The sequence below is a fragment of the Ictalurus punctatus genome, chromosome 7 (genome assembly GCF_001660625.3).
Source record: "Ictalurus punctatus breed USDA103 chromosome 7, Coco_2.0, whole genome shotgun sequence".
Taxonomy (NCBI): domain Eukaryota; kingdom Metazoa; phylum Chordata; class Actinopteri; order Siluriformes; family Ictaluridae; genus Ictalurus; species Ictalurus punctatus.
In genome coordinates, this window is record NC_030422.2 from 7,907,600 (window position 1) to 7,935,549 (window position 27,950).

General features: G+C 38.3%; 2 protein-coding genes across 3 annotated transcripts in view; both read left to right on the forward strand.

Annotated features, from left to right (window-relative positions):
• The window catches only part of smchd1 (structural maintenance of chromosomes flexible hinge domain containing 1), a 53,166-nt gene extending 47,591 nt beyond the window's left edge, over nucleotides 1–5,575 (forward strand). For both annotated transcript variants that reach the window (XM_017472359.3, XM_047156660.2), the window contains 3 exons: nucleotides 1,442–1,591; nucleotides 2,722–2,832; nucleotides 5,207–5,575. In XM_017472359.3, the coding sequence (XP_017327848.1) occupies nucleotides 1,442–1,591; nucleotides 2,722–2,832; nucleotides 5,207–5,214 (269 nt within the window). In that variant the 3' untranslated portion in view covers nucleotides 5,215–5,575. The remainder of the gene's footprint in view (nucleotides 1–1,441; nucleotides 1,592–2,721; nucleotides 2,833–5,206) is intronic.
• Nucleotides 5,576–5,724: 149 nt separating this feature from the next.
• emilin2b (elastin microfibril interfacer 2b) lies at nucleotides 5,725–27,942 on the forward strand. Its single transcript, XM_017472360.3, has 8 exons — nucleotides 5,725–7,135; nucleotides 8,381–8,503; nucleotides 10,898–11,088; nucleotides 11,325–12,836; nucleotides 19,803–19,970; nucleotides 20,100–20,147; nucleotides 24,148–24,273; nucleotides 24,365–27,942. The coding sequence occupies exons 1-8, from the start codon at nucleotides 6,993–6,995 to the stop codon at nucleotides 24,679–24,681; spliced, it is 2,628 nt and encodes an 875-aa protein (XP_017327849.1). The 5' UTR covers nucleotides 5,725–6,992; the 3' UTR covers nucleotides 24,682–27,942.
• The last annotated feature ends 8 nt before the right edge of the window (nucleotides 27,943–27,950 follow it).

The window sequence follows — 27,950 nt, forward strand, 5'->3', positions numbered from 1 at the left end:
TGTTGTATTCTGCTAAAGCTAGCTGCGTCACATTACGTGTGTATGATGTCATGTGCCACTGACTAGGAAAATCGTAGGGCACATGATTCACACTTTCATTCACACCTAGGGGGAATTTAGCAGTCAATCCACCTACCAGTTTTTGGGAGTATGGACATAACCTGGAAACCCAAATGCACAAGGGAAGAATATGGAAAACTCTGCACTGATAGTAACCTGGGCTCAGGATCAACATGGGCACCTGGGAGCTATGATGTGGCAACACTTCCTGTTACACCGTTGTTGTGCCCTTGTGAAATTTTTGGATGAAAACGGGTTGCTTTTTGTAAATTTCCAGTGGTAGTTTATTAAAGTCAATTACTAAGTTGCCAGTTTATGTGCTCCTGTCGGTTACTTATTAAACGGGCAACTCTGTGTCAATGGAAAATGCCAACATTTTATCATGCAAAGAGTTTACTAAGACTGTCATGTGTCCCATGTTTCAAAACTTGCCCTTATAGTAGTATTGTTCAGAAGTGCATTGCTGTAGTCCTTGTTGAATCTCAGATTTGCTGCCAGCAAAGGCAACACCCAAGCAGATCACACATGAAAAACATGTGTGGAAAAACTATGATATCAGTCGCATCGACTGTTATCTTGAAATTCGAGAATTCTGTAGTTAATGGCCCTGTGTGACTCATGATACATCACAGTACAACAGTTGTTGTAACTAAGCTAGTGGTAATTTCATGCCTTGTTTGTTTTTGTAATAGAGATACATTCAGGCGTGCTGCAAAAATCTAGAAATGTATAGATACGGGAAACACCTGGAAAATGAGAAATGAATAATGTGTAGTTTCTGAAATTGCATATCTTAACAAAATTTCTCTTTAGATTGCATATTGGCAAAATTAGGGAAACTAACTACAATGCTGTGAAAAGGTATTTGCGTATATCTCGTATTTAAAATAGTTTTAGATTTTCAAATGAAATACAACATAATACAAAGGCTACCTGAGTAAACACACAAAGCTTAGTTTTTTTTTTTTTTTTTAATTGAAGCAAAAATGTTATCCAACACCCATCACCAATGTGAAAAACTAATTGCCCCCCTAAACTTAAAATCTGGTTGTGCCAAGATGTCTAAAACCTTGCTAGCTAAGTGTGATTTTTCTCACACATTGAATGTCACATTTTGATCATGGAGAGCTACATGCCATAGCAAAGTTTATGATCAGACACTAGCGATCATAATAGTCCTGATGCAAGTGTGCCATGACATCATCAAAACGGAGAAGAGTGCTCACACCCTCTGTACAAAGTTTTAAAATGTTTAAACGACCTAATAAAAATACATTAATAACAAGAAAAGCAGAACTGTCTTAACTGTGTGTGTGTGTGTGTGTGTGTGTGTGTGTGTGTGTGTGTGTGTGTGTGTGTGTGTGTGTGTGTGTGTGTGTAGAGCTGCTGCAACAGTACTCTGTAGCAGTACAGAAGGCATTAAAGGTCAAGGATGATTACGACAACCATGTGCAGAGTCCTCAGATGAAACAGAAGCAGCAGGAGCTCCAACAGCAAGAGAAGGAGCTCAGAGACATAGAGAAAATGCTTAGTAAGTGTGTGTGTGTGTGTACACCTATCAGCCTTAATGTTAACTCCACCTGCATAGTATTTTGTAGGTCCCCTTTATGCCACCAAATCAGCTCTGACCCATCGAGGCATGGTTTTGAGGTTGGCCTCCATGGATCGGAATTTTTTGTGAAGCACGTCACACAGTTGCTCGATCGGATTGAGATCTGGGGAATTTTGAGGCCAAGTAAACACCTTGAACTCTTTGTCATGTTCCTCAAACCATTCCTGAACAATGGTTTTGCAGTCAGACGGTGCATTATCCTGCTGAAAGAGGCCACTGCCATTAGGGAATACTGTTGCAGTGTAGGGGTGTACATGGTCTGCAACAATGTTTAGGTAGGTGGTACATGTCAAACTAACATCCAAATGAATGCCAGGACCCAAGGTTTCCCAGCAAAACATTGCCCAGAGCATCACAGTTGCTCCACCGGCTTGCCTCCTTCCTATAGTGCATCCTGATGCCATCTCTTCCCCAGGTATGCGACGCGCATACACTCAATCGTCCGTCCATATGATGTAAAAGAAAACGTGATTCATCAGACTAGACCAATTTCTTCCACTGCTCCATGCTCCAGTTCTGATGCTCACATGCCCACTGTAGACACTTTCGGTGGTGGACAGGGGTCAGCATGGGACGCATAGTCAGCATAGGTTTTCCCAGACGTCTAGAAATCACAATTTGGCCCTTGTGAAAGTCGCTCAGATCCTAATGCTTGCCCATTTTTCCTGTTTCCAACACACAAACTTCAAGAACTGAGTGTTCACTTGCTACCTAATATATCCCACCCCTTGACTGGTGCCACTGTAATGATATAATCAATGTTATTCCCTTCACCTGTCAGTGGTTTTAATCTTATGGCTGATCAGTGTATATTGTTTGTCTATTTCTCTAGTAAGTGTATGCTTCCTTTAGAGACTGTAGACATAGAAATGGCCAATTTTTTTTTTTTCTTAATTTTTTTTTGTCTATGTTTTTTGTTTATAAGTATCCATGTAACAATGAATAATTTGGTCCTTCAGTAAAATAGTTGACAGACAGATTAAAAGCAGAAAAGTATTTAGAAAAGTCGAGTGTGTGCTTGTGTGCTCAAACATATTCTTTCTTTACAGCCAGCACTCCCGTGCGCACTTCTCCCGGTTCGATAAAACGAAAGCTTCAGCATGATGTTGATGAGTCCCTTCCGGCAAAAAGGATTAGGCGTAAAACTCGCAAACTACTGGGTATGTAGCTTATATACGGACGTGAAAAAAAAATTATTGTAGGCTTTTTTTTTTTTTTTTTTTTTAATGACATATTTGGACAAGCAAACATTGATCCTCTTTGAAACAGTGACAATTAATAATGGTGATACACGTCATCAAACTGCATAAAATTGACATTTTGTAGTAATTTTCACAATTTAAATAAAAAAAAAAAACAGATCAGTCACATGGAAAAATTAAGTACACCCCTCTACATTTACATCACACCTTCAAATCTATAAAATTAGAATCAGGTGTTGAAAATCGGGTGCCAGTGATTAGATCCTGCTTCGGGAGCGCAGGTGGAACCGGTCTTATTTATACCCCTGTCATATCTAGTGTCTGGTGTTCCTTTTGCTCTTGAGGTGTGTGGTGTCATAATGCCAAGATCTAAAGAGTTCTATAAGGCCCTCAGGCTGGAAAAAAAAGTTGTGGATGCCTCGGAGTCTGGCGAGTGCTTTAGAAAGCTCTTCAACTTATTTGAAACACATCATTCTACTGTAAGGAAAATAATCTACATGTAGTGCAGATTTTAAACGATTGCCAATTTGTCCAGGACCGGCCGTCACAGCAAATTCAGCCCAAGAGCAGACCGTCTGATACATAAAGAAGTCTCCAAAAACCCCAAAATTTCATCACAGGATCTGCTAGTAAGTCTAGCAGCTGTTGGTGTCAAAGTGCATGCTTCTGCAATCAGAAAGAGATTGAACAAATTTGACCTGCGTGGGAGGCGTGTCAGGAAAAAGCCTTTGCAAGACTACAGTTTGCCAATGAGCATATAGGCAAAGACCCGGTCTTTTTCGAGTAATGTACTCCGATCAGACGAATAAAAAGTTAGTAGTTTGGCCACAATAACAGCAGACATGTTTGCCACAGACCAAAGACAGCTTTTCAGGAGAAGCACCGCATACCGACACTGAAGAACGGTGGTGGAAATGTTATGGTTTGGGGTTGCTTCACTGCTTCAGGGACTGGACAATTTGCATTCATTGATTCAACTATGAATTCTGCACCATATTAAAGAGTGCTTTAAGATAATGTGAGGCCATCTGTCCGAAAGTTGGAGTTTGACCGAGAGTGGACCTTTCAGCCGAATAATGTTCCCAAACACACGAGCATATCCACCAAGGAATGGCTCAAAAAGAAGAAATGGAGGGTTAAGGAGTGGCCTAGTCAAAGTCCGGATTTGAATCACATTGAAATGTTGTGGGATGATTTGAAATGTGCAGAACATGCAAGAAACCCCTCAAACATCATGTAACTGAAAGAATGTTTCATGGAGGATTAGTCAAAAATTGCAGCAAGCCTGCTACACAATTATGCAAAATAAACTACAAGAAATTATTTCTGCTATACTAGCTTCTGAGGCCAAGGATGTACTCACTTTTCCCACAAAAGAATATCACATCTATTGATATTTCTGTTGAATAAATGATTGAAAAAGCAAATTTTCCTTGTAGTTTTGTTCAAATATATCAACTTAATTTATAGGCACTGTTTCAAAGATGATCAAATGTTTGCTTGTCCAAAAATGTCCAAAAAGCCAACCATTTTCATCGAGTGTACTTATTATTTTCTTCTTCACATGACTGTAAGTTCATCCATAAAAATTATGATCATGTATATGGGAGCTTCAACAGTAGTCCAGTGTGTGCAGCATTAGCTACTAATTTTTATTTATTTATTTATTTATTTTTTACCGGCACTAAGTAAGCTATGCAGTGGTGCTTGAAGATGTAAGTTCAATTTTGTCTAATTAATAACGGAGCTCATTTGGCTGAAAGTGAGATGGTAGAAGAGCTAATGCTGATGGTAGAGTAGTGGCTAATGGTGCCTCTAGCAAATTCCTTTCTTTGTGGGAACCAAATTACTGGACTAATTTATGTGTCCCGTTAAATGAGTTGTTGTACCACTTATCAGATTTCTGAGATTTCGTTTGTTTAGCCAGATTGCATTGACTTGACACAGGTTTTGAATTTGTGCATGCAATTAGCAGTTTTGCGCTAGACTAAAGGCTGAATCTTCCTTTAATTGAGATTTGTGAGTGTCTATACCAGTGGTCACCAACTCTTTTACTTGAGATCTACCTTCTTGCAGGTTTCATTTCCGACCAAAATCGAACACATCTGTTTTAGTCGAGAACTTCTTAAGGCAATGATTAGATGGTCAGGTGGGCACGATTATCGTTGGAGTTAAAGTCCTCAGGATGGTAGATCCCCAGGAACAAGGTTGATGACCACTGGTCTAAACTATTATAACCTCAGAACTGTGAAAAAATAATAATATAACAAATTTTTATCACTTGTGTCAGCATTTTCACAGTTATCTTTTTTTTTTTTTTTTCCTCTTACAGATCCTTAAACGACATCATCTCAGACCAACAAGTAAAATTATCATAAAATTAAGTGTTTATATTAACTTCTGCAACATGGATTTATGTTTATGTTAAATGTGTTTTATTTTCTATCAAAGAGTGAAGTATTTCTCTTTTCTGTCTTTAGTACCTGTTTTTAGTTGGATTGTTATGAGTAGTCTGTTGTTGTTGTGTTTTTTTGTTTTTTTTTTTTGTAATGAAAATAACTGCTATTTCTGCATATTTCGTACATCAAACTGATTCTCTCTGATTTAAACAGAAAGGGAACTTAAGTTATGGACCATGTCCACGATGACCTTTGTATGTTTTTGTATGTGAAGAAAAAGGAAAATATATGTTTTTACTTAACACAGTCTCCTTTAATTATTGAAAACTATCATTTAATGTTCCTTAGTGAATCATTTAATTCAACATGACATGCTTTCTTCCTGTTATATTTTCACTTTTTCTAAATTAGCCATATTGGATCATATCTTTGATCACCGTTTATTCATTCATTCATTCATTCATTCATTCATTCATTCATTTATTTATTTATTTAAACTAGTTCCTTCAGTGGTATGCTTGGGGACATTTGTAGAGACAGTATTTTCTCCATGCCTTTCTAGGGTATAATTTGGTTTAAATCAGTGCACAGATTAGCAGAAAATTCTTTATCCCTTTGCTCATACACACTTGCTCAGTATTGAGTGTATATTGGGGTGCTCATGATGGAGCCTGGCTGGTGACTTCTCTTCTTATTAAAAAAAATAATGGGTGGGAACAGGATCCTAATGCGTGGCCATGACTCATGAATGAGGGAACGAGATCCTTTACATCATAGGGCAGTGGTAGCTCAGTGGTTATGTTGGATTACTGATCAGACGGTCATGAGCTCAAATCCCAGCACTGCCAAAATACCAATATTGGGCACTTGAGCAAGGTCCTTAACCCTCGACTGCTCAGTTGTATGAATGAGATAAATGTAAGTCGTTCTGGATAAGAGCGTCTGCCAAATGGCGTAAATGTAATGTACATCTTGGTAATTTCAGGGGAGTGGTGAGGGAGTGATATAACAGCATGATTCATTCCTTGTTGAAAATAAAATGAACCTTTTTTCCACCCAGTTCTTTTTAAGCAAGAAATATTTTTCAAATAAGTAAAGGAACAAATTAGTAAAACGTATTAAGTCATGGGAACGAATTCTTCTTAATTCGTGGCCACCACATGTTTGTTTTACACACATGTTCTGTACCCTCTTGTGGCCACAACCTAATTATCTCGTCTCCACGACTTAAAGATCTCGTTCCCATGTGCTAATGAACTGTAGCCACTCTTTGTTTTTGTGAAGAAGGGATGTCGCCAGCAGGACAGCTTTTTCACTTTATTCGGATGACCTGGATTCCGTAGAGTTTGTTATCCGATGTTGACCTTAAGGCTGTGGTTCTTGTCGCACATAGAAATGAATCCACAGTGTCTGATGAAACTAATTAATGAAGTCAGGGTTGTTGTTCTTTTGTGTGTGAGACTCAGATGGAACATTGGAACCACACACACACCTTTGGGTGGATTGTACGAGGAGATTTTGGGATGTTGGGAGCTGGACAGAAGCAGAGTGTGTTCATAAAGCTGCAGTAAACCCGGAGGGGGCGGAGATCTTAACATCTGTACCACTCACTTACACACACGCACACACACACACATACACGCACAGCAGAGGTCAGCCTCACACCCCACCAGCAGCTTGGAGACTTTTCTCTCATATTACCTCAGAAGCTGTTTTAAGATGAAGTGTGCCTGTTTTCTCTACATGCTGCCGTCTGCAGCCTTTCTCATGCTGAGTTTTTCATTAACCTACGGGACTCCGTCGATATACAGTTTATTCCAAGGCGCCCCGTTTTCCAGCTCGATCCCGAAACAACGCAGCAAGTGAGTGTATTATCTTTTGAGAGTGCATGAAAGTTTAAAGCTGTATGGAAATGCTAAGCCGTTTCATGTTAATGCTACTCTTGGAATTTTTAAAAATATATATATACTTTTTTTTTTTCTTCTATACTTTACTTTTCTTAGTCGATTGCGTGGGGCCATCAAGGGTACACCTTTTGTATGTTTAATATATGTCTTAATACCTTTTTAAAAATAATATAGGTATGTAATAGGACCTTAAAGACCACTTAAGTACCTTTTTAAAGCTTTACACCTCATGCACCTTCCCAGATACTAAAGTTAAACAAGCTGTAACCTTGATGTTACTAACCCAGTCGAATGGAAACTGTACAAGTACTGTTTAGTACTTTATTTGTGTGTGTGTGTGTGTATGGAACACTGCTTTGTTTTACTATATAACACTTTATTTCATGGTAACTGTGAATTAACCAGAACACCCTGCTGAAAAACCCCAATAGAAACCATCAAAGAAATTCTAATGGTTTGCAGTGGTATATGTAGTGGAAACCATCAGCGAACCATTAAAACCAGTACCATTATTGGTCCTTAATGGTATCCATTAGACATAACATGCCACCATTTAGAAGGCAAAAAATGACCAGTACAGATCCATAGGGACCATTATAGTTTCCATTAAAAACCAATACGATTCCCGTTATAACCATGGCAAATTCTAGGACGGTTTCGCAGGGTGTTACCATAGTTTACTGTGGTTCAGTATAGTAACGGTTTATTACATTTAGCTGTGATACAATTGGTTGAATTTTGCTGAATAGGTACTACTCTTGGATTATTGCACTTTTACTCAATTAAGCTTGGTTCAAACAGATCTATGAGCATACCATGTAGTCAGCTTAATGTGAGGTGCCTTTGGAGATATATATATATATATATATATATATATATATATATATATATATATATATATATATATATAGATATATATATATATATATATATATATAGATATATATATATATATATATATATATATTTATATTTATTTATTTATATATATTTATATTTATATTTATATATATTTATTTTTATATATATATATATATATATATATATATATATATATATATATATATATAATATATATATATATAATATATATATTTTTAGTTCTTACTGTCTTACTATATAGCTCTAATGCGCAGCTGAGCATGTGATGTCATTATGCACATTATTTCCTGCTGGTTCTTTTTACGTGTTGTGGCACAGAAACTGGTGTGCCTTCGTAGTGCACAAGAACGTGACGTGCGCTGTACTGGAAGTGACGGAAAGTGTGGAGTCTGACAACGCACCCTGTCCTGAACATCAGCCCCACTGTAGTCAAACTGGAATGTAAGTTTCCCTAGAACTTATGCGTAGGTACACACTGTTTTATTGGTCACCTGGGTCCTCAAGTAATGAAGAGTCCAGAGATTCCTGCTGGCTGATGCTTTACTCTGAATTCAGACAGCTTCAGCAGAAGTGGTCTGTTCTTTCTGGTTCTAAATTGTTAGTTTTAGCTCTGTCTACTACGAAGGATAAATCCTATTAGATCGCACACATCATTAAAGGAATAGTGCGGCACGAAATCAAATTAACACTAATTTCCACTTTACCAGAAATGTAGTTGATCAGTTAAGACATATTTGATGTGTTTGCCCTAGACCTGCAAGTTTGTATGTCGTTATACATCAAATGATGTTGGACTTAGTTCTCATTTGTAAACCGATCTATTTATTTACTGTTTTGATTTTTCACTGTGACTTTATCCATGTTCAACCTTTAGAACAGCAGCTTGGAAAAGTCTGACCTCTTGAGAAACTGATTTTCCAAGTGGGAATTAAAAAGTGGATGATTGTTCAAACTGATTTTCCCAGATCCCACTCATGAATGATTCAAAACATCCACATAACCTGGTACAAATCTGCCTTTAAACTATAGGAGGCCTTCAGCTACAGTCCGTTGTTGTAGATTATACTCGTAGATCGTACTGTGTCCTAAACCAAGGGTTTTCAAATGTTTGGCAGGCAGGGACCCTTTTAACTGTTGCGTAAAATAATATTTTGACTGTTTATTGGCGCGATATAGCTTTTGTATTTCTAAACTTTTCTACTCACAGAATCTGTTATTCAAATTGTGTTTATAATTTGACTTTACTTACAGGAATACTTGTTTTGGGTAGTATAGAGGTTTTGCTTAAACCTTTTCAAGTGACTCTCCAGTAACACTGGTTAATATAAGAACTAAAAGAAATGAATAATAAGTATAATAACTTTGATAATGGTGGGTTGTGTTTTCACAACTGCAACAGTAAATGAATAAATGGAAGAACAAACTCTTGGCTTTGCCAAACAGACCCCCGGGGTTCCCTGAACCACACTTTAAGAACCATGGTCCTAAACCATATCACATAAAGTCTGCATGACAGAATTGTATGCATTTTGATGGTTGTGTTGCACATATTTAGGAAAAAAAAAAGAAAAAAAAGACTGTGGTCATGAGCAAATCTATGGCATCACACATTACTTGGCTGAATTAAATATTGTGCAAATTTTTATTCGGTTTTTATTCATCCTGCTAAATCTTGTCCATGTTTCCCTCTAAATCCCTCCCACAAACACCCCCCCCCCCCCCCCTCTCGCTACCACACACACTGGTTAACAAAAGACAGCAATAGACTATTTACCTAACACATGTATGTGGCTACATATCACAGATTCCATCATGTCCATAATATAAGGTCAGGGTAGATCACCAGGACTTCAGGGATAGACAAAGCATAGGCAAATCAGCCAATCATATTGATTACTCTTGAACTAGTGGGTTGCTGATGTCTGCTAGAAGCCAACTTACTTATGACAAATGTAAGAGGACACAGTAGATGTGGGGAATGTGGCAAGAAACTCGGCAAAGGCAGCCAATCTTATACGGATATCAAGGGATTCTTGCAGAGATTCTGTAATAAAATAAAAGGAAATTGTGTAATGTCAGTAAACTTAAAAAATATATATATATATTTTTTTTTACAGTAATAATTAAATCCAGCTAACTGTGGCAGTGTAGTTATGTGAACTGATAATTGGTTATGTTTCAAATGACAGTGATCTCTCCCTTTTTAATGTCAAATGAATATTATATTTCATATAAAAAATAAATCATATTCCTTTTTTTTCTGGGTGCGTTCCTAAGTCAAAACTGATTGGTTAAATGGTCCTGGAGATGGAAAATTATAGGAAGCACTTATGTAAGGCATCCACAAATGACTTGTCCTCTGTGAGTTTTACGGTTGACTTCTGGCATTCATTTCGCAAGTGCTGTGTGTGAGCTCATGCTCGCTCGCTCCTTCTCACACACACACACACACACACACACACACACACACACACACACACACACACACAAATCACTGCCCCCTGCCTTGCAAGCTGCTCTCCAGATGTGCGTCAGACTTGAATTAACTCAGAATGAATTATGTGCCGTGTATTGCTGTCATGTACTGTTTCTTCTTGAACATTTTTATTTGTGTATGGTATGCATACGTTTATGCCCCCCCCCCCCCCAGAGGCTAAAAACTCATAATTATCCTCCATGGGGTATAAGAATCTTAGAATTTATAGGCAATATGGTAACTTTGACATCTACATTTGAATCACATGAATATCTCTAGCTTGTGTTGTACTGTGTACTACGTTCGGTCTTGACTAGTCTGTCTTTATTAAATTGATAGATTCTTATTTGTGTATTTAGATACCGCATTCACACTAGACCAATATACAAGGTGGGCTACAAGCAGGTGACTGAGCTGGAATGGAGGTGTTGTCCAGGTTACCGTGGTTATGACTGCATGGAGCTCAAGGATGCTGTACCACCATCTCAAGTTCTCCAGGAACCACAACCAGATCTGCCGTCTGTCTACAAACCACAACAGAGTGTCCTCGGTAGGGCTTGTGCTGAACTATAGAAGCTTGTGAAGCCTTGTAGAGGTCATGTCAGGGAAAGTAGGACACCAAGGCGCTATGAAGACCTTTGTTAATTTTGATACTACCTGTATGAGCACTTAAAGACTTTGTGCTTTTAGTTTTATTCATTCTGATATCTGAGTATCCACTTACTCAGAAATAGAGAATGGTAATAGGCTTCATAATCTTAATGCTAATTCTGTTTCCTCCCATAGGACCAGATGGTTCCTCTGGTGCTCATCCTTGGATGCAACCTGGGCAAAGTGGACAAACCAGGCACCCTTGGACTACGGGTGGAGAGTCTGGAAGACCGGGGGTTCATGATGGTCATCGAGTTCGAGAGTTAGAAGAGGAAGTACAGCGTCTTTCTCAAACGGTCCTTGACATGCAGGCTGCCATGACTACTGCCAATGCTAACTTGCGTCTAGATCTGCAAGAAGATGCAAGCAAGATAATCCTGAACCTACTTGGCCATCTGCAACAACCACAGGATGCACTGACTGGAGGCACTGAGAGCATCGTGCTGCCCACAGACCTGACAATGTCTCCAGTTTCTGAGATGCTTCAGAATCAGGTCACCCACCTTTCCAACACGATCAGCACCAACACCAACACCATTCAGAGCCTGGAGGCTAAGTTCCAGCAGATTGAAGGCCAGATGAACCAACTAAAAGAGGCAGCCAGTGGTATTAAGATTCCAGTTCCTTCCTCTACCTTGGCCAGTGAGTGCCCATGCCAGACTTACATTGATGAGAAATTTCAAGCTCTCCGTGAGGAGCTGCTGGAAGGAATGGACATTAAGATGGCTGATTTGAAGAACTCCTGTGAGTACAAAGTGGAGTTAATCAAAGAGCAGTGTGAGGAACAGGAGACCTCCTACCTAAGTCTTACTGAGCTCCTTGACTCCAAAGAGGCTGACCTACGCCAGGAAATCCATGACCTGAGGCACCTTGTTTCAAACAGCACTTCTAAAGTATTGGAAGTTTCACATTTTCAAGTTGAGATCCAGAGCCTGAAGAATGTGCATCAGAGTTTGGATAGTGCTATAAATGCAACAAACAAGCAACAGAAGGCTTTAGAGGAGGCCCTGAACACAAGGTTTAGCCAAGTAGAAAAGAGTTCAGAAAAGCACTGCCTCAAACTTGAGGAAAAGTTAAGAAGTGAGAGGGCTAAGGAACAAGAGGCACAGAACAAAACTCTGGAGAGCAGGATCAGTGCAGCTCTACAGGTCTATGGAGACATGCGATTGCACACCATGCCAACAGATAGTCAAAATATATTAGAGATGGAAAAACAGACACAGAGTCTGAAGAGTGAGGTGAGCACTCTTATGCAGCGGGTTACACGTGTAGAGAGCTCGGTCCGAATTCTCAACGAGTCCCTAAGCCATCACAGCCATATGGACAGTCTGTATAACAAACTAGGTGAACTGGAGGAAGTTTGTGGGAGGAACCAAGAATCAGCCAACAAAGTGGAGGAGATGTTGTCTGGAATGGATGGGCGGGTGGCCAATGTTGAAAGGGTCTGTGGCAGATTGGAGCCAATGTCAGACAGTCTTAAGAGAATTAAAGATGGACTTAACAAACATGTTAATGGCCTCTGGAACTGTGTCCGAAAGCTCAACAGCACTGTCCTCACTCACGCTACAGACATCAGCACACTCAGAGAAAATACGCACACCAACGTGGTCAAGCAGAGTGAAACCACCACAATGCGGCAATATGCAGGTATGCATGAGACGAGTCGTGTATGGGGAAATTAACAAAACAATAGGGAAATAATTAGTGTTTGAATGATATGTGTCTTAATACAAAGTGGAGGATTACTACCACTCCGAAGTTGATTATTTTCCTATAACAGCATTCCCTGAGGTGTTTCATTCCTATTATGCAACAACAATTTGCCATTAATTACAAATTGTAAACATAATAAATGACATGACATGATTTTTTTTTAACCATTTATTGTTACATGTAATATCGTGGCACATCTACAAGACTTGCATTATAACGACTATAAACAGTTTTAAATTAATGCGACATAAAATGGAGCTTGTCAAGTTGGAGACAAATTCCCCAGTCCTGAAGACTTTTTTGTGGTTGGGAAACTTGTTGAGCCTTACAAAGCACTGACACCCGACACGCCTTCCCTAAATGTGAACATATCAAATGTTTAATTTGAATTGGTTTATTATCAGCCTTATATTATTATGGAACATCCAGCAGAATAATCTAAGTCCCAAAGAATGTGCTGTTCACTATAAAAGATAACATAATAGAACGAGTTCACCCAAAAATGAAAATTCTGTCATCAATTGCTCACCATCGTTTCGTTCCAAGCCCATAAGACTTTTCATCTTTGGAAAACAAATGAAGACATTTTTAATGAGACCTTGGAGATTAATGTCCCTCTATTTACAGTCCAGTAACCAAAACTATCAAGCGCCAAAAAGTTAAAATAAACTATGTAACTCCAGTGGTTTTACTCCAATTTTATGAAACGTTACAAATGCTTTGTGTGTGCAAAAAAAAAAAAAAGAAGTTTTTATTCACAAAATATCGTCACTTCCGCATAGATCTCTGGCACGCGTTCACAAGAGAACCAGATTGTATAACTCTCACTCTTCATGTGAGACCATGCAGAGCAGCTGTGTACCACCTGGAAGTGATGCTTAGAAGTTGTTTAGGAATCACTCCTATCGATTACTGTTTGTAAAAAGATTTTACGTGGGTTTCTGTATGCATCTGTCTGTGTGTTTGTGAGATGGTGTTTAGCCCTTTGTGAGGACCAAATGTCCTCACAAATCATTAACACAAATGCAGCTTATAAGATTTTCTTCTGGCAGTATTTAGCTACAGTCATGGGACGTACCTCAGAAAGATGGTAAAATTAACAGGAGTACATGTACTCTTATAACATAGGTAGTTCATTTTCTGTGTACTCTGATTGGATTCATGTTGTCTACTTTAACAAGATGAGGCCCAGAGCTGAGTCAAACATATCCCCTTTTTTTTTTTTTTTTTTTTTTTGTGGTGAAAGAGCTTGAGAAAGAGGAAAAAACTAATCTACTACTCATTTGACCTGTATTATAAAAACAGTAAAGATTAGCCAGTGGGCATTTAAAAAACATAAAAGCTAATGATGTCTTGGCAACACTCCAGCATTTGAAGCATTAGGGATGGTTTGTGGTTTACTACACTCTTAATGACGCTTCCCCAGCTTTTATCCAACCAAATTTAATAGCGAATATAAATTAGGTATTGACTGTAATACCTGTTAAATGCTCCAAGAACACATTATTGTACCATATGTAGATCATCTTTATTTATAACTCCACAGTTAGTGAACACTAGCAGTCTAAACAAACCCATTTATAGCTTTATTTGTAACTACAGCATTTGTGTAACAAATGAAGTGCTGGCACACTCTCGGGTTCTCCGAGTACATCTTGTACATAACTGTAAGTGCACAACTGATCAGTGTTAGCCACTTGATATTACTGTGTGTGTGTGTGTGCGTGCAGTTTCTCCACTACACACTGTAGTCAGCTGAATGTTTCTGAGGTACTGCATTCTCTCCAGTAATCTTACAGACGTTTGAACTATGGCTCTTGTTGTTTCTTCTGTCCTGTCTGCGTTGTTCACTCTCAGCTATATATATACATAGACATTTTATCTTAAGTACTGGAGTCCCTGATTATCAGACTCCATTTTCAAGGAAATGATAGTCAGCTTATCAGCTTTGCCTTGATACGAGCTTGTGAGAGACAAAGTGTGACACAGTAACTCCTTGTTGAAAATTTAAGACATGTCATTTTTCAAATTTTGAGTTTACATACACATTGCATATCTATGGTAGTCAGATATGTAAAATAGCACCTTAAAGAGCCAAATGACCTCAAAGTTTAAGATGACAACAGTATTAATATTCTTAAAATTCTTTCTTCCAGGTAGGTGCTGGAGTGTGCCCTGTAGAAGACAAGATAGGAAAGGAATGTTTTTTTTTTTTTTTTTCAGTCATGAAAAGAGATTGTTTAAGGACAGATGGACAAAGAGAAAAGAGAAGTACAGTGTTGTGAAAAAGTATTTGCCCCATCCTGATTTCTTCTGTTTCTAATATTAAATAGTTTTAGATCTTTAGGTGAAATACAACATGAAACAAAGGCAACCTGATTTTAAAAAATAATAATAAGAAGAAGAAAAAGTAACTTCTGATAACTGGAGATCAGTCTTTCACAGCACTGTGGTGGACTTTTGGCCTACTCTTCTATGCAGAACTGCTTTAGTTCAGACACACTGGAGGGTTTTTGAGCATGAACTACCCATTTAAGGTCCTGCCAGGGCATCTCAACTGGTTCAAGTCAGGACTTTGACTAGGCCACTCCAAAACTTTCATTTTGCCTTTTTGAGCTATTCAGAGGTGGACTTACTCCTATGCTTTGGATCGTTGTCTTGCTGCGTAATCCAGTTGTGCTTGATTCAACAATTTAGTATGAGATCAACACAAAAACAGGAGAAATCAGGATGGGCCAAATGCTTTTTCACAGCACTGTATGTGCTTATCCCCCATCCCACTATAAGTTTAAAAAACACGTCTCTTTTTTTCGGAGGAGAGGGACAAAAAATTGCAGCAGCGGGTGGGTTTTATTTTAATACAGGGGGTCTGATGTGAACTTTTCAGGACAAAGATAAGCCGTGTTCATTAACATGGGAATATATAGGTTGCTCGCGGTTCTCTGCACCACACATTTGCTGTATTCATTCATTCATTCCTTCATCTGTAGTAACTGCTTTATCCAGGTCAGAGTCACAGTGGCTTAACAATTTCTTTACATTTTGGGAAATTGAACCAAGTAAGTTTGTTAGAAAATATTAACTCCAATCTGGCCTTTTTCCTGTGAACTCTCTTATAAATTAGGCATTTCCACCCACAGAACTGTCACTCACTCAGTGTATTTTGTTTTTCGCACCATTCTGTGTAAACTCTAGAGACTGTTGTTGTGTGTGAATATCCCAGGAGATCAGCAGCAATAGATAATTAGCAGACTAACTGGTCACCAATGGAATATTTTATCTGAAAGTCTTCATCATTCCTTGGACGTGTACAAACCTTAGAACATATGTCTGAGTTTTATATCTCTTTTAAACAGTCAAGATCGAATTTCCTCACCATGTACCCTGATGTTTAATTCTTTAAAAAAAAAAAAAAAAACAACTTCTCTCCTTTCTTTGACCCCATAATGTCTAAAGCAAGGTCAAGAATATATACATTTTTCATAAATATTTGAACCTGATCCGTGTTTAGGTGTGTGGCAATAATTTAGTCCAGCTGTGTGCCTGATACTGTGAACGTAGAGGAACAAAAATGCAAAGTTACTCCTCTAAACACTTCACTTAATTTCTCTGAGCCTTTCCTTCTTCTTACTTCCCACTTTATACCCATGCCAAGTGCATACTCATAGCCCCTAGAGAGGGTAATAGAGGCTAACCATAAATAAGCAGTAATGTGGTCATTCGTTTGACTCAGTCTTATATCATAGTAAGTGTTGCCTGAAAAAGCTAGCAGCAGTGTACATCAGCACATTGCTAACTGCTGTGGAGAGTGGAGTGTTCATTACTGGCTGGGGTGCAGTTAGAAAACACCCAGGCTTATATGTGTGGGGGCATGTTTTTTTATTTTGCTGGGTTCCAAATGTAGGAATATCTGAGAATTTTGACTTTTTAGGGACCTTTGGCTGGTTCCGAGTAAGCAAATAACTTTTTTAAATATATATATAATTTATTTAAAATATAATAATAATAATAATAATAATAATAATAATAATAATAATAATAATAATAATAAGTAAAAGTGGCAAAAGGTTTCCTTTTGGTTGTTGAGGTTAAGGTTCAAGTTTGTGTTTAAGTCAACAGTTCTTAACGTTTTTGCACGTGCGACCCACTTTTAAGAATGTCATTGTTTTGCGACCCAAATACCCCCCCTCCCCCTACCCAATGTTTTTGGACTACTCACGCAGTGGGATGGTTGTGCTTGGATAGAGGATGCAAGGAGGTCCAGTTATGGCTGAGGAAAAGACACAAACTATCTTCAACCATAAGTCTGGCTCTACACTTGTTCTTCAGGTACACGAGCGCTGGAAAAACAGCCTCACAGAGATGGGTTGATGCAAATGGGGGATTTTTTTTTTCTATGCCATGTCACTCAGTTCTCAGTATTCGGCATGCATGGATATCCAAAAATCTGCGAGTGGGCTTCTCTGTGAACCTCTGTGTACAATCATTTAAATAAAGTTTTTTAAAAAGGGTACCGCTACCTTCCGGTTAAGAACCGCTGGTTTAAGGTTTATGTGTAGACATGGCATTCATTAGCTGCATTATTAATGGTACGGAAACAGGGAAAACCGAAGATGTGTTTTAGACCTCTTGCTCCAGGCTCTCCCTGCTTTTTTGTGGCTTGTGACTAAGGGAATACAATGTGTTTGTTTGCCAATACTGTAGATTTCACCATCAGTAGGTTTTATATGAAGTCATCCAGAGCATTAGCCCATAACAGAAATAATGATGAAGCATGTTTTAATACTTAAGTCCCTTAGTGACAGTTTTATGATTGGTTCTTATTACTGTCTATAGGTATTGTGGCAAATTTGCTGTGATCTACAAACAAATAAATAATACTTTATTGTAAGTAACTGTTGGATCAACCTACATACAAATCAGAATTATCAGTATGCCTACATGAGCTACCTGCTTTACACCGATATAAAAAGTCTAGAATGCTAAGATTGACACATCTTGGTCTTGCTCTTGGTAATGTGCGAGTTTCCAGATTGCATGAAATTTACATGAAGATTTTTCTGAAAATTCCAGGAGACTGTGTATCCATTGGAGAAGCAATTATCTGTGATATGAGAGCTTGGCGGATACATCATATGGTCAAAAGTATGTGGACACATGATCTTCACACCCATGTTATTCTTCCCCAAGCTGTTGGCGCAAAGTTGGAAGCATGCAGTTGTCTAAAATGTCTTTATATGCTGTAACGTTACAATTTCCCTTCACCGGATCTAAAAAGCCCAAACATGTACCAGCATGACAATGCTCCTGTGTACAAAGACATAGTTTTCCAGAGTTGGAGCAGAAGAACTCGAGTGGCCTGCACAGAACCCTGCCCTCAACCCCATTGAACACCTTTGGGATGAGCTGGAACACTGACAGCACACCAGACCTTCTCAGCCTACATCTGTGCCCGACCTCACTAATGCTCTGGTGGCTGAATGAGCAAATCCCTACAGCCCCGCTCCAAAATCTAGTGGAAAGGTTACTACAACAGCAAAGGCGGACTAAATCTGGAATGGGATTTTCAACAAGCACAAATGGGTGTGTTTGTTCAGGTGTCCACATACTTTTGGCCATATAGTGTACGTATGTTTTTAATTTGTGAAGGAGTTTATGCAGGACTTAAGGCAGGCTGGTGAGGTAAGTTTACAGTTTAATATACCTTTTGTATATAAAACCTTAATATATTATAAATGTGAAATTATAGCTGGTGATATAATTTTGTCAGAGTTGCTGTTATAGAAAATTAATCAACACTTCTGACCAATCAGAATCGAGAATTCAGCAGCACTGTGGATAAATGCCAAATGCAGTATGCAGTGTTTTTAACTTTTACATAGGGACACCAATGCCAATTATCTTACAGTCTGCCATGCACACAGTTCTGAATTGGAGAAGCATTGTATTTTTTATTTTGTATTTTCACAAGACTTCTTTAAAACTGATCCATTTATTTAACAAGTGACACATCTTTCCCAAACATGACAAGCTTTTTCACACACACACATTTTCCTGAACTGCTCTTTTCCATCTAAACAAACACACATTTTCTATTTTATATATATTTGTAATGGGTGCTACAGGGAAAGAAACAAGCCACATTAAATATATAAGTTGCCACAAACATCTGTATCCAAGGTAAATAAACTATCCATCAATCCATCTTCTATATCAGGGTCACGGGGAAACCTGGAGTCTATCCCAGGGGCATGGGGCACAAGGCGGGGTACCTCCTGGACAAGGTGCCAATCCATCGCAGGGCACACAATCACACACCCATTCATACACTTTGGACATGCCAATCAGCCTACCATGCATGTCTTTGGATGGGGGAAACCCCCGCAGCACGGGGAGAACATGCAAACTCCGCACACACAGGGCCACGGCGGGAATTGAACCCCTGACCCTGGAGGTGGGAGGCTAACCACTAAGCCACCGTGCGCCCCAGTACGCAAAATCAGTTTTTATACTGTTAAAAGGCAAAATGTAATGAAATTCATTGAACTTAGAATAAGACCCAAAAAACATCAAATTATCTTCATGGATAGTAACATTTGTCAATTTCTTTCTTTGATATTAATGTGAAATCTATTTGATAGAAACTGTTACAGGAACAATACTGTACATTTTATGACCTGGAGGCACAGAATGGTAGATACTTTCTCACACACAGTATAGCACACACCCCCTATACACACAATGGACAATGTGTCTGTATGATTGGAGCTTTGGATCTGTTGGAAATGAGCAGATTGAAGTCTGTAAACGTAGGCCTGGTCACACCTGTTAACTCCATCATTACTGCCATTACATTTCACTGCTGACTTTCTCCTAATTTATCACTCCTGCTGCCTCTAGGTCCAGGTGTTCATTCTGGTATGGAGGACTCTAATGTTCTCATGGAGAAAGCTACTCCAATTTTAGAGTCTGGAGAAGCAGGGCCACCTGGAACCAAGCTTTCATCACATCCCCCTCAGGACAGCAATGGCAATAAGACACTTGTTAAGGGCTATGCTTCAGCTCCAGGTGAGTAGCTTTTACATTTCATTACTGTGGTTTTCATCATAATGTATAACTGCCATTTGTCTTAATGGGATTATAACTTGTTAGAGTGCCTTAACAGTGATAATTACATGTTTCCTTTGTGTGCTTCAGGCTTTTCTCCATCATCCTCAGTCTCTGTTACAGCTCATATTCTTTCAGGTACTTTTCATTTATCTCTTTTGCAAGGTGGCCACGGCCAAGTAGCAGCATACTGAGCAATGCAGTTAATATTGGCACGATCAGCTAAACTGAGTTATAGGCTTGAGGTGTTATGGTTTGAACCCTTTATCATTTGATAACCTAATCTAAAAAAAAAAAATCACATTTTCATGGTATCATGAAAATATAAGATACTTTTATACAAAGATTTTGTGGGGAAACAAATTATTTGTACATCCTTGTGTATACAGTTTTTTGAAAAAATAAGTACACCGGTGGAAATTGTTGGCGTTGTTTGACATATTTGGACAAGCAAGCAATTGATCATCTTTGAAACAGTGTCTATTAGTAAAATTGATATACTTGATTCCAAAAGCTAATTTTCCTTGTAGTTTTGCTCATTTATTCAACAGAAATATCAATAGATGTTTTATTCTTCTGTGGAAAAAGTAAGTACACGCTTGGCCTCAGAAGCTAGTATAGCCCCCTTTAGCAGAAATAACTTCTTGTAGGCATTTTGCAGAACTGTGCACCAATTTGCTTGCTGGAATTTTTGACCACTCTTCCATGCAATATACTTTCAATTGCAAGATGTTTTAGGTTGCATCCTCTGCCCGTTTCAAATCCCCCCATAACATTTCAATGGGATTCAAATCCGGACTTTGACTAGGCCATTCCATAACCCTTCATTTCTTCTTTTTGAGCCATTCCTTGGTGGATTTGTTAGTGTGCTTAGGATCATTACCCTGTTGAGAGGTCCACTTTCGGTCCAACTTCAACTTTCGGACAGATGGCCTCACATTATCTTCAAGCACTCTTTGATATGATGCAGAATTCATTGTTGAATCAATGAATGCAAGCTGTGCAGTCCCTGAGGCAGTGAAGCAACCCCAAACCATAACATTTCCTCCACCGTGCTTCACAGTTGGTATGAGGTGCTTCTCCTGAAAAGCTGTCTTTGGTCTGCGCCAAACATGTCTGCTGATACTGTGGCCAAACAACACCACATTATTCCAAAAGACCTGGTCTTTGCCTATATGCTCATTGGCAAACTGTAGTCTTGCAAAGGCTTTTTCCTGACATGCCTCCCATGCAGGTCAAATTTGTTCAATCTCTTTCTGATTGTAGAAGCATGCACTTTGACACCAACAGTTGCTAGACTTACTAGCAGATCCTGTGATGAAATTTTGGGGTTCGTGGAGACTTCTTTATGTATCAGACGGTCTGCTCTTGGGCTGAATTTGCTGTGACGGCCGGTCCTGGACAAATTGGCAGTCGTTTAAAATCTGCACTACATGTAGATTATTTTCCTTACAGTGGAATGATGCGTTTCAAATAAGTTGAAGATCTTTCTAAAGCACTCGGCAGACTCCGAGGCATCCTCAACTTTTTTCCCCCCTGAAGGCCTTATAGAACTCTTTAGATCTTTGCATTATGACACCACACACCTCAATAGAAAAAGGAACATCAGACACTAGATATGAGAGGGGTGTAAATAAGACCGGTTCCACCTGCACTCCATAAGCAGCTTCTAATCACTGACACCCGATTTTCAACACCTGATTCTAATTTTATGGATTCGAAGACGTGATAAATTTAGGGGTGTACTTACTTTTTGTGACTACCATGTGACTGATCTGTTTTTTGTTTTTTTTTAAATTCATTTAAATTGTGAAATAACTACAAAATGCATGTCATTTTATATAGTGTGATATGAGTTTGATATAATCACCTTTATTTATAGGCACTGTTTCAAAGAGGATCAAATGTTTGATTGTCCAAATATGTTAAAAAAGCCGACAATTCCCATGGGGTTTACAAAAAAATTTTTTTACATGACTGTATGTAAAATAAAAAACAAAAGAAAACAAAAAATATCAAATCTCCTAATTGTTCATTCTTAGAAAAATATTTTTGAAGATTACTTTTCCATGAAATTCCAGATGTTTTCAGTATGTTGTTTAATATGCCATTATAAGCTGAAAGAGATGGTGACTGCAAGGAAAGGCAGTGCACAGAGCTTTAAAAAATATCTACATGGTGCAACAATGTACGATTCTGCTTAGCCAAAAGTACCATGTTGTTCTGTGCATTTGATAGAGTTAGGAACATGCTAGGAATAGTCTATCAACATAATGTGTTCAGAACTGTAGAGGATTATGCAGCCAAATAGTTTTCAGTGACGTTCACATCCTCTGCACAGAGGTTACTGTAGTGTGACGTAAGGAGAGTCCAGAGGGATGGAGTTGTGAAAGGTTTATGCGTGAGGACCACTCGGGTAAAGTAGCTGATTGTGTAAAAAAAAAATAATAATAATAATGATCAATGATATTTTGAAAAGGGTTACGGTGAGGTAACTGTCCCGATATACACCATGACTAACTGTAAAGCCATTACAACCCTAATGAGCAAATATATATTTTATGTTTATTCATTTAGCGGACAATTTTATCATAAGCGACTTACAAATGAGGAAATATCAAAATGTTAGTGTATTAAAACATATGAATGTTATGCGCACCATTGTGACTTAGTTCCATGTGAAACTTGATTAATAAAATGGTTGGTTTTTTTTTTTAAGAATTATATTTTGTATGTGTATTTGTACCTATATTATACTTACATTTCTACCTTTGAGTAGTAGTGTATATTGAAGTATTGGCACAAATATTTTTTAAAAAAAGTTGGGACGATGTGTAAATTGTAAATAAAAATAGAATGCAATGATTTGCAAATCTCATAAATCCATGTTATTCACAATAGAAAATATTGTGAGAAAACATCATAGAAAACCTTTCAAATGTTTAAACTGAGGAAATGGACCATTTTAAGAAAAAAATAAGGTAATTTTGAATTTGATGGTCGCAACACGTCTCAAAGAAGTTGGGACGGGGGCAACAAAAGGCTGGAAAAGTAAGTGTTACTAAAATGAAACAGCTGGAGGAACATTTTGCAACTAATTAGGTTAATTGGCAACAGGTCAGTAACATGATCGGGTATAATAAGAGTATTTTAGAGAGGCAGAGTCTTTCAGAAGTAAAGATGGGATGGAAGCAGATGTTGTTCTAAAACATGCTGCCCATTCCATAGGCACTAATGCACCACCATACCATCAGAGATGCAGGGTTTTGAACTGAGCGCTGATAAAAAGCCAGATGGTTCCTATCCTCTTTAGTTCTCTTTAATTTAGAGGATGTGGAGTCCTTGGTTTCCGAAAAGAATGTCAAATTTCTATTGGTCTGAGCACAGAACAGTTTTCTGTGAAATCCACAAATGCTGGTAAAAGCTCTATCATGCAAAGAAGATGCCATATGTGAACATGAGCCAGAAATGTCACCATCTTCTCTGGGCCAAAGCTCATTTAAACTGGACTGAGGCAAAGTGGAAAACTGTTCTGTGGTTCTGTGGCGGAGAGGGACCATCCGGCTTTTTATCAGCGCTCAGTTCAGAAGCCTGCGTCTCTGATGGTATGGCGGTGCATTAGTGCCTATGTAATGGGCAGCACGCACATCTGGAAAGACACCATCAATGCTGAAAGGTATATACAGGTTTTAGAGCAACATACGCTTCCATCCAGATTCCATCCCATCTTAACTTCTGAAAGACTCAACCTCTCCAAGATACTCTTATTTTTATACCCAATCATGTTACTGACCTGTTGCCAACTAACCTCATTAGCTGCAAAATCTTCCTCCAGCTGTTTCTTTTTAATAACAGTTACTTTTCCAGCTTTTTGTTGCCCTCGTCCCAACTGTTTTGAGATGTGTTGCGGCCATTATCTTATTTTTTTCCCCTTAATCCTGGACATTTCCTCAGTTTAAACATTTGATATGTTTTCTATGTTCTATTGTGGGTAACATGGGTTTATGAGATTTGCAAATCATTGCATTCTGTTTTTATTTACATTTTACACAGCGTCCCAATTTGGAATTGGGCTTGTATAGTGATATCTATTAAACAGAGAAGATGCATTTTCTGTTTATAATGTCGTGTGTTCCAGGTCCTTCCAGTGCGCCTGTGTCCTTTTCGGCTGGTCTGACCCTCTTCCCCTTTTCTGAAGAGGTCGGCATCATCCGCTTCGACAGAGTGCTGCTGAACGATGGTGGCCACTATAACCCACATACAGGTGCACACCCATGCACAATACAGTATATTCCTATTAACATTCTTCAGACAAATGCAGTACAGGAGTGTATAAACTTCTGCTTGTTGTCTAGGTGTGTTCACTGTGCCCACTGATGGTCGGTACTTGTTGAGTGTTGTGATAACGGCCCAGCAAGGAGAGCGAGTGGAAGCAGTCCTCTCAGTGGCCAACCGTAGCATCCAGAAACTCGACACAGCTGGACCAGAGGGTGTGGCCTCTGCAGGGTGTCTCTGCGGAGGCTCTGCCTCTGCCAGCCTCGTCCTTGATCTTAGACACGGTCAGAGGGTGGGGGTTATAAAGACATCAGGAACTCTGGCAATTTCAGCGTCCACTGAGGTTCTTTCCACGTTTAGTGGAGTTCTGCTTTATCCCATGCAGGCTAAAAGATAACTCAAAGCTAAGAGAATGCATCATATGAACCTGACTTCATTCTTGGAGTGCCATTTCAACGCACAATACAAGTAGTGCTGTCAATAACAATGCATCGAGGTACTGATCAGATTTTAGGGTCATATTTTAAAGGGTCTAAATGTCAATAAACGCGTTAATGTTAAATATGTTATACCACTATACTCACCGTCCACTTTAATAGGAACACCTGCTCATTTATCCAGTTATCCAATCAGCCGATCATGTAGCAGCAGCACAGTACATAAAATCATGCAGATACAGGGCAAGAGCTTCAGTTCATGTTTATATTAAACATCAGAGTAGGGAAAAGGTGTGATTTCTGTGACTTTGATCGTGGTATGGTTGTTGGTGCCAGATGGGCTGGTTTGAGTATTTCAGAAACTGCTGATCTCCTAGGATTTTCTTTCAAACACAAAAGTCTCTAGAGTTTATACAGAATGGTGCTTTAAAAATAAATAAATAAATAAAATAAACACTGAGTGAGTCACAGTTCTGTGGGTGGAAATGTCTTGTTGATAAGAGAGGTCTGAAGAAAATGGCCAGATTGGTTCAAGCTGCCAGGAAAGATACAGTTAATCAAATGATCAATCTTTACAATCATGGTGAGCAGAAAAGTATCTCAACATGCACAGAACATCGAACCTTGAGGTAGATGGGCTACAGTACAACAGCAGAAGACCACATTCCACTCCTGTCAGCCAAGAACAGGAATCTGAAACTGTCATGGGCACAGACTCGCCCAAACTGGACAGTTGAAGATTAGGGGGAAAACTTCTTCCGTAGACTTCTTGTTATCTCATACCAGGCTGGTCATTCTCATATGATCTCTCTCATCAACAAAGTGTTTCAGCCTGCAGACCCTCTGCTCACAGTATGGTGTTTTGTTTTTTTTTGACATCATTCTGTGTAAAGTCTGTGTAGACTGTTGTGTGTGAAAATCCCAGGAGATCAGCAGTTCCTGATACTCAAACCAGCCCATCTGGTACCAACACGGCTGCCGTGGTTAAAGTCAAGGAGATCACATTTATCCCCCATTCTGATGTTTGATATGAACATTAACTGAACCTGTATCTGTGCACTGTACTGCTACATGATTGGCTGATTGGATAACTGCATAAATGGGCACGTGTGCAGGTGTTTCTTTTAAAGTGGACAGTGAGTATGTTTCAGTTTTGGTATACATTTAACACCACAATTCTTCAGCATTTACATAAAATATTGAATAGATATGTATTTTGGTTGTTAAATTTGTCATTAGATAACATTTTTTTTAAAGGAATTTAGCAAATGAAAAGAGACCGTTTCCAAAAAGAATACTTTATCAACAGGTAAAAATCATCGAAATCATTTATCAGCCTGAAGCTTACAGTCCTGTCAATAATCAATGTGCAGTGTATGTGCAAACAGGAATCCCATTTTAAAGATCTTGGTTAAAATGCAGGATATATTTTACTGCCAAGACCCTCCTATTACGACATTCAGACTCTTGAATTTAAGTTAAGTAATTTCGTGCTAAATCGTTGCATCAGTTGCTAAAGGTAAAGACATTTTAGATAGTGTGAAGAAGCTTCTCATAGAAGAAAAAGAAAATGACAGATTTGCAGATAAGGACAGTGTTGAGACTAAAACTGCCTCAATCTTGCCAAATAAAAATGTGCATTATTGGTTTCACATACCAATATTTCTACTGCTGTTATTTGGAAAGCATTATTCTCAAAGCTGACGTTACATTAGTTACAGTAGTTATGTTTTTCCGAGTGATGGCATCTGCATTTTATTTATAGATAATAATAAGCCATGCGGTGTTTCTGCATGGCGAAACAATTGTTCTATAAATCCTGTGTTTCTAGGGTTTCTCCTTTTTTGCAGTACTAAAACAGTAGATAGTAAACATCAGTATATGTCATTTATAGGTAATAAATACATTTTCATTTATAGATAATGATTGTGTGTGTGGAGTACTTGTTTAAACTGTGAAATAGACTTTTATGTAAAATATAACCATCTACAACCATCCTCAATGGAATTGCAATACTGGATGGAATATTTCAAAACAAGTTTTCACACAGCTTATTCAGTACAAAACATTACTGAAAATGTGAATTTGTTTTATTGCGATTTCAGTAAGAAAGCGAAATACAAACAGTAAAGCCATTTAAAAAAAAAAAAAACTAAAAAAAAACCTCATTTGTCATTTGATGAATTACATTTCTTTCAAATAAAACTTAAAGCTTGAGCAAAACTAAAATCATAGCTAAATTTTAAATAGCCATCAACTATACTATCAAGCGCCAACTACTGTGCAAACAAGCTTCCAGTTACAAATAAAGCCTTTTATAGTCTCCTGGGATTTTTTTTTGGTTTTAAATAGATTTGGTCTAAAGTGCAACAAAATATATTTACATGTTCAAAGCTCATCTTACAGTGGGCCAGCCAATGCTATTTATAAGTCTGACATATTAACATAATTCATTTCTCTCACCTTCCCAACATAATCAGTTTTATCAGCAGCGCTGCACAGAGAAGCTAAACAGGATGGAAATGTGATAAAATTACAACAAAAACACAATAAATCTTTGACATGATCATTTATGAATGAGACTTCAAATACCTACATTTTCCCCCTTAATGGTGGCCTTTAAATACATTCGATCATTTTCAGTAACTGCTTTATCCTGCTTGATCGAGAGTGCACCCTTTACATCTAGGGAAATTTAGCATGGTATGTCAAGCTACTGACACGGGGAGAACTCGCAAAACTCAACATAGATGGTTCCTTGAGCTTCGGATGGAACTATGGGCCCTGGGCCTGTGAAGCTATATATTCACAGAAATAAGGCATCTCAACTGAGACCTACAGTGCTATACATGCTGCAAAAACGTCAAATAAAAAATATATATATAGGTTAAATTCTCTATATATAGGTGAAATTCTCTAAAACAAATATAAGGTGATTAAAATTATTTCTAGACATATTTACAGATCTTTAAATGGTCTTGTTCTACTGGCTGAACTTTTGAAGCATTTAATAATAGAAATAAGCAGAATCATCTTGCAGTTGAACAAGTTTGGAACAATTTCAGGTTTAAACTGTCTAGAAATTTTATTATGATCTCATAAGGAGAAATTTATTTTGCAGCAGGTATGCTTGGGGGGGAAAAAAATAATGTTGGAATAATTTTCATTTCACTGCACGTTATATACTGTATATAACTCTGTATGTGATCAATAAAAATCTTTCTAATGA

What these genes read in the sequence shown, in the direction of transcription:
- emilin2b (XM_017472360.3), top strand. Translation starts at nt 6,993, where the DNA reads ATGAAGTGTGCCTGTTTTCTCTACATGCTGCCGTCTGCAGCCTTTCTC. An exon ending in ACCACAACAGAGTGTCCTCG is followed by an intron (nt 11,089 to 11,324) that starts GTAGGGCTTGTG and finishes TTCCTCCCATAG; the next exon opens with GACCAGATGGTTCCTCTGGT. An exon ending in TACAGCTCATATTCTTTCAG is followed by an intron (nt 20,148 to 24,147) that starts GTACTTTTCATT and finishes CGTGTGTTCCAG; the next exon opens with GTCCTTCCAGTGCGCCTGTG.